This window comes from Charadrius vociferus, unplaced genomic scaffold, assembly GCF_000708025.1.
Source record: "Charadrius vociferus isolate BGI_N301 unplaced genomic scaffold, ASM70802v2 scaffold282, whole genome shotgun sequence".
Classification (NCBI taxonomy): domain Eukaryota; kingdom Metazoa; phylum Chordata; class Aves; order Charadriiformes; family Charadriidae; genus Charadrius; species Charadrius vociferus.
Window position 1 is genome coordinate 9700598 of NW_009647731.1, and position 7237 is coordinate 9707834.

The 7237-nt window shown below is 44.3% G+C and overlaps 1 protein-coding gene across 1 annotated transcript in view; it reads left to right on the plus strand.

Moving 5' to 3' along the window:
• Positions 1 to 7237, plus strand: part of GRK5 (G protein-coupled receptor kinase 5) — a 165091-nt gene that overhangs the window by 150950 nt on the left and 6904 nt on the right. The window contains 1 exon segment of the mRNA XM_009881651.1: positions 155 to 363. Within this exon segment, the coding sequence (XP_009879953.1) occupies positions 155 to 363 (209 nt within the window).

Consider the following 7237-nt stretch of genomic DNA (forward strand, 5'->3'; position numbering starts at 1 on the left):
CCATCAACAGAAATCAGGAGGTACTTTAATATTTTATCCACCATTCTCTGTGCATGTGTATTCAGTCACCAAAATGGAACTTCTAGAAATTTAAAATTTTTTTGCCTATGTAAATATCAAGCATTTCCACAAGATGCATCTTTCTGCTCCACAGCTCCAGAAGTGTTGAACAACCAGAGATACACACTCAGCCCTGACTACTGGGGGCTAGGCTGTCTCATTTATGAAATGATTGCTGGGCAATCACCATTTCGTGGAAGGAAAGAGAAGGTGAAGAGGGAAGAAGTGGACAGAAGAGTGCTGGAGACAGAAGAGGTGTACTCCCATAAGTTTTCTGAGGAGGCCAAGTCCATCTGTAAAATGGTAAGGGGCTTGAAGGCCCAGTGTGGCAGCTTCATTAGCAAGCTGTATCTGACATGGTTTGAGCAGTAACACAGTACCACAGAGGGGCTGCAGACACAAGGGCTAACCAAGCTCATCTGTTGATGGGATGACTGCATTCTCTATTCATTCAAATTGTGTTTATTTGGGCTTGCTTCTCCATGAGATTCGCCATGGTCATCTTGAGTCCTCTCCAAAGTTTTATGGCCAAGGGAGCGGTATCTATTCTCGGGAGACTTTGAATGTTAGTTTGCAGTCAAGAATGCATTTCTGTCTTTTATAATCTTGTAGAAAAATAAAAAGGACTTGATGATGCAAGACTCTGATTGTCTCCTGCAAGGAACTGAAAACCCCATGCTTCCATTGTCTTTGGTGAGAGCTGGGGGTAAGCAGGACAAAGATTATGCAATGAAATTATTGTGACACTCAAATGTTGTCCCACCCCATCTCACTAATTTTGTTAGCAACTTTTCCCCCAGGGTGCCAGGGTATCCAGCTTTTTTTAATACTGTTGAGCTGTCCTTTAAAATGTTTTCTCACTCTTTCAGCTGGGAGTCATTTTCGTAGCACAATAGCCATGTCTGACAATGGAAATCCTCAAACCCTCTGAGAAATCTCAAAGTTGTGTCTGAATTCATCAATGTCCTGTCAACATCCATCTTCAGAAGGCTGGATTGTAATTTGGAAAGGGATGTGGCCTTTTTCTTGATGTTGTTTGCTAAAGAGTGAAGTCTCCTTTGGAGACAATGACATATCTGTGTATACTGGTAGAGAGAGAATGAAGGGAAAGAAAGGTCAACAAATAGGTAGTGAGAGTTTCACCAATATCTTGTGCAACAGGCAGGCAAACAGCAGATCAACAACATTCTGGTTGGCTGGCTTCGTGAAGAGACACTGAAGTCTCCTTGCAAAATAATAATGGTAGTATTGCCAAGTATCATGCCTGGAAGTCATTAACTCACAGTGCACCAACTCATTGCTGAATCCCAGAGGTAGTAATTAACTGACATCACTCTTGATAGACACTCTAGGCCATTCACTGCCCTTAATCTGTGATTCAGAGCCCCCAGTGAAGTCAGCGTGGGAGGATCTAGGACAGCCACAGGCTCTTACAGACCATTTCATGCGCTCAAACAGCCTGCCGTCTCTTCTCTAGTAGCATCTCAACTCCCACCAGGTGAGGAGCAGCATCTGCTGGAGTGGCAGAGAGTTTGTGCACGTCCTGTTGTTAGCATGAAACGAAAATGTCATGAGGCAAAAATTACATTCTTGTTGCTTTGTTCTGTTGTTAGTTGCAGGCATGAGGCGTAATAGAATGAAAGTATACTTTGAAGATAACCAAGCCCATGAGAACTTAAAGCTGAGAAGAATTAAATGTAGCATTGATGGGATAGTGCTGGACATGACCTACCACTCCCAGGGGAGTAGACAGTGAAAGTCATTATACTGTAGTGGTCATTTTCATCTTCAAGCCATAGAGTCTATGGTTTCAGGGAGTCAGGGACCTCAGGAAGTCGTCTAGTTCATTCCCTTGCCTCAGGGAACCATGAACTATTTGTAAATCATTCCTGACAACTTCATCATTGCTGCTCCACTGTCCAATCACATGGCATGTTTATTTAGGTGGTTTGTGCAAACTCTTAATGGATCCAAAGATAACCCTGTCATTTTTGAGCATTAATGCATAAAAATTACTGTGCCTTAAGGCTGGAGGAGCCTTACTTCTGATACTGAGCATGATGGCATTTGTGGTTTTCCATCCAAAAGTCACTTATTTTACCAAGTGATATTTTTAAAAATCCATGATCCAAATATATTTTCTGAAATACTTTTTGTTCTTTATATTGTAAACCAGAACTTTATTGCTTTATATCAGCATCTTAAGAGGGAAATAAGAAAGTGATAATTAGGTGCCCATCATACCTGCAAAATGAAGCATGAAGTTGCAGTACATAAATCCAACTTGAGCTTTCACAAAGATCCAACACAAAAGGCTTTCCTGTAGTGGACTTTTCAGGGCAGGAGCAAGGAACAACATGTTTTCCACCGTATCTCCTAACCTTCTCTTCAAAGCTTACTCCATGAGCTAATAGCGTCTCCACCAGGAAATATATTGTCTTTATTCGTTTACTCATATCAAAACCCTTTTGTGTCACCCCATGTCAACCTTCCCCTCCTGGACATTTATGCCCTTTGCATTTTTGCAGACACATATCATTGCTCCCATTAATCATCATCCATTCCATATTTCCACGTTTCATTTTGTAAGTCATTTCCCATAAATCAGCTCTCATTTTGGACTGAAACAGAGATGAATAATAAATAATTAGGAACAGGGGCAGCTGGCTTTCTGGGAAGCTCCCCAACCCATAGTTCCCATATAACATAACTGCTTCATGGTGTGTTTTTTTCTGTGAAAAAATGCAACCTTTCTAGGAAATGCTCCCTGTTTGTTGTTGTTATGACTTGTACTTCATTGATGTACATGCGTGTTCTCCGTGACAAGTGCAGTCTTGCATCCAAAGATGGGACTTGAAGTGCATTCAAGTCAACAGTATTGGACAGGCCCGTATTGCTGTGCTCTTCTGTCACTTTGTTAGTGTCCTGTTTGTCTGCATTTCTCACAGACTATTTTCCCTGCCACTTCTTATTCCTGCAGCTCCCATTTGACTCTGAAAAAGAGACCTCTGATTGGAGGGTGCAAAGAAGGCGGAGCCAAACTCTTGGTTTGGTGCCCAGTGACAGGACAGGAGGCAATGGGCATAACCTGAAACACAGGAGGGTCCCTGTGAACATCCAGAAACACTTTAACATGGTGAGGGTAGTCAAATACTGGAACAGGTTGCCTACAGAAGCTGTGGAGTCTCCACACTTGGAGATATCCAAAACCCAACTGGAGACAGCCTTGAACAACCTGCTTTAGGTGACTCTGCTTTGAGCAGAGGGATTGGACTAGACAATCTCTGGAGGCACCTTCCAGCCTCAGCTGTTCTGTGATTCTGATCTCCATTCCCTTCCCAAAGTCCTTCCCCAGCCAACTAAAAGATGATGGATTCTTTTTTCCCTAAAAGCAATTTTTTCTCTTCCTCACTCACCGTCAGAAACTGTCATCATACTGCTACTACTCCTACCTGCTTTCATCCCTCCTGTTGGCTTTCATCCCTGGAAACCAACTTGTTCATGCATTATGACACCTTAAAGTTTATCAGTGCTGCCTGAGAACAACTGCTTTTTCATCTGTCTTGAGAGGCACCTCACACACATCAAGGTGCTCTTCAAATGATTATCATTGCTATTGCCATTGGTGATAATAATAATAAATCTTCTGTAGTAAGCCTTTGCAATAAGCTTAATTGTCACCCATGTCTGAGAGAGTTTTGACTCTTCGCTTGGCCAGATTGGGCTGTGATTTCATAAGCATAAGCAGTACAATATGTCATTCTGGCATCTTCAGTTCCCACACCACTGTCTTGTCTCATTTAATAACTGAGAGGTGACCATAGCATTAATTTTCTATTCTCTAAAAATTGTTAAAAAGAGTATGTTTACTTCTGTTTCAGGGTTGTAATTTATCTGGGTGATCCCTTAAATTCTTTGATCAGCTGGAATGGAAGGGGTTTTACCATTCCCCTTTTCTCCTTTCATGAGCATCAATTTTTTGCACTCTTACCCTACAAAAAGTTTCCCTTACTCTTATAATTATAGGACTAACATCTTAGGACTTTGAGTTATTTATTACATGGTATGATCTGGATATGAACTGACTGATCACATGAAGATAAATAAAGCAGCGCTTTGGGGACTGTTGGCTTTTTTTAGCAATCCTCACAACAGTTGTTTCTTTTTGTAAAGGAAGCAAAACAAAATCGTGGAAAAAGTCTCAGACATTGCAGAGTTTGAATCCCCAGCGGGGATCAAATGAGTGACATGAAAGTATCAGAGAGTTCTTTATATCAAGAAAAAGATCTTAATGTAACTTCACCGCTACTACTCAAGACTCTTCTTTGAAAATCCTATTCTAGTCATGTTTTGCTCATAAGTCTGCAGACTAAATCCTGCTGTCATTTACACACACCCAGTGTCATCTGGAGCCTTTGTTACCAGCAAATAAAGCTCTGCTGCTTGGTATCAACTTCATGCATGGTTGGATGGCCTAAGCCATCTTCAGATCTGAAGCTCTTTGAATTCTCTATAGGCTTTGACTGTAGAACTACACTTAAATTATGTTTGATTGGGTCATTTGCACTGCTGTCCCAGGAGGGCTTGTCATCAGCCTGATGTAGTTGTTGCTTTTGTTCCTCTCGCTATTCATATTAAATACAACCTTTGAAACTGAATTAAACAAAAGTGTAGAGATGTCTCAAAACATACAGTCGTTATCTCTGTTTTCTTTCCCTGGTCAAATTCCCAAATGGAATGCATATTTCAGGCTATTACGTAGGTTTACTATTGCAGAAAGCTGCTGGGGCTGCAGGAAGTGGTACAAGACTCATTATTCCTTGGAGAAAACAAGTACTTTCCCTTCTGGAAAGCATTCTAGTCCATGCTGTCTCTTGATATCCACAGCAGAAGCCAGGAGAAGTGTCTAGTTTCACCTGTTGCCGCCTTGAGAGCTGGCTGCAGCTACAACTGACCAAATTCCATTAATTTCTTATTTTTTTCTCCATTGAGACTCTCCTCGAGAGGCAGACAGCTGCTCCCCTGCAGCAGGCTTTGCAGAAGAATCCTCTCCTTTATGTGGTCTTTCAGTCCCAGCTTATTCCCGGTGGCCTGTTCCCTTTTGTATCTCTCAGCCTGCAGTGGCCAGCCACCCACATCCAACTGCATTCATGCTCCAGAGATGTCCTTCTTGCATCTGAGGTTACTGAATACTCCCTTGTTTATCAGGGAGGAGCCCAGGAATCCCCAGACAGACTTTTCCTATCCTCAACCACCCTATCCTCTGACCACACTCTCCGAACAACTTCTAACATTTACAGCCTGGCAAGGGTAAATTCCCAGATTAGCTTGGTCTTCCCACTTAGTCCAGAAGCAGGAGAATTACTGGTGGCAAAGACAAGAAAGTAACCCCCTTTCTTCCCTTCACAGCTGACTGAGCTCTGCAGAAACTGCAGAGGTCTCCTTTATCATGTACAGGCAAGTCCAAATCTACCTCTTCCTACTACAACTTGCTCCCCAGCAGCACTGGTCCTGAAACCTTCAAGATATCATTTCCAAAAGTGTATCAGAGCTATGGGTAGTAAAAGTGGACCTTCTGCCTTCAGATTCTTCTTTCCACCTGTCAGGAAAGTCCTCTCAACATGAGAACAGATCAAAAGAACTTGTATCTTCTCTGCCCAGCAACAATAGAGCAAACCAGATATTGACTGGAAATTCCAAAGCAATCTTCACGTAAGCTAAATCCATATGCCTGCTGGGATTTAAAAACAGAAGCCCCACAACAAAAAAAACTGCCTTGAAACCATGAGAGCTCAAAGTCTCATGCAAAGATTTGAAAGCAAAACATCCCTCTTTCCTTCTACCCAGGGAAAGCAAGCTCGAGAGACGTGCCCTGAGAAAGATCTTTTCCAATGAACTGGATCAATATGGTGCTGTATCACGTGAATCTGTGTGCTCAGATAATGGCAAGGCATAGAGGTGTTCCTTCAAGTCGTTCTCTGTCTATGAACCAGCCAGTCGTAGTGACCAGTCGGACCAGATGTCACCACCTAGACAGCAGCAGAGGCACGGGAAACTGAGGAAGAAAGGGATGTTGCTAGCTGGAAGCTGGAAGTTGTTGTGGCCAGAACCACTAGCTTTCCCCCATCCCTCAATCCATACAGTGTTCTGGCTATAGCTGCTGCTACTGCTGAGGCAGAAATTGCTGAGTGGAAGACTCTTATGTCCCACAAACCCCTTCACCACCTCTTCTGTCTGCTTGGCCTCTGCCATTGTAGCTTCCTTAGGACTGGCTGGAGGATGGCATCTGTATACACAGGGCACACTGATTGCCAAAGCCATTTGCTGTTTCAGGCTGGAAATGAGGCCTCTAGCAAAAGTGCAGAACTGAGGAGGCTGTGGAAGTCAGATAAGAAAACCACTGATGCCCAAGGGGTAGCAGAGCATTCAGAGAAGCCTAAAGAGCTGTGACCCTGTAAACATATGATAAGGGCAAGAAAACCCAGCTCTAGCCAGACACCAGAGGAAAGATTACCAACCTCACATTGGCAACAAACAGTTCTTTCAAGGTTCCTCCTCATTGAGATGATGTGGCTGAGACAGCGACACAACCAGAGGGTACTGGGGCATACCCTAAGCTGGAAAGCCTACAAGCCACATCTCGAGACAACCTAGCCTTAGTGGGCAAGCCGCCTGGCTCCCGGTTTCCAACCTCCTGCAGGTCTGCACTTGATTGTCTACCTGATCTGCTGAAACACTTCTTTTCCTCTCCGACCCTCCCAAAGCTTTTTGCCTCCTGCTCTCCTAAGTGAGCCCCAGCCTGGTGCTGCAAGGCACAGCTCAGTTTGCTGGCTGCCCTGGCTGTCAGGAACAGCTAGTAAGATCCCCAGGGACTTATCCGGGGGCGCTCCCAAGGGCACAGTCCCTTCATGGACTAAGATGCTTAGAGAACCCAAACCACCCCACTGTCCTGCATGGGCGCCGAGCCCCCTTCCCGTGGGCAGGCAGTCCCAGGGAGGTTTATCAATCCTTTCAGTGCGATTGATCTGCACAGCCCACCCAGGGAGGGGGGACGAGGGGAGATCGCTGCTCCTCAGCTCCCGCTTTGGCGCAGCAACGCTGGAGACGGGAGAGAAGGTGAGGGAGGGGTGACACTTTCCCTCCCCCCAGCACCCAGGCACCAGTCCCCTCCTGCCCC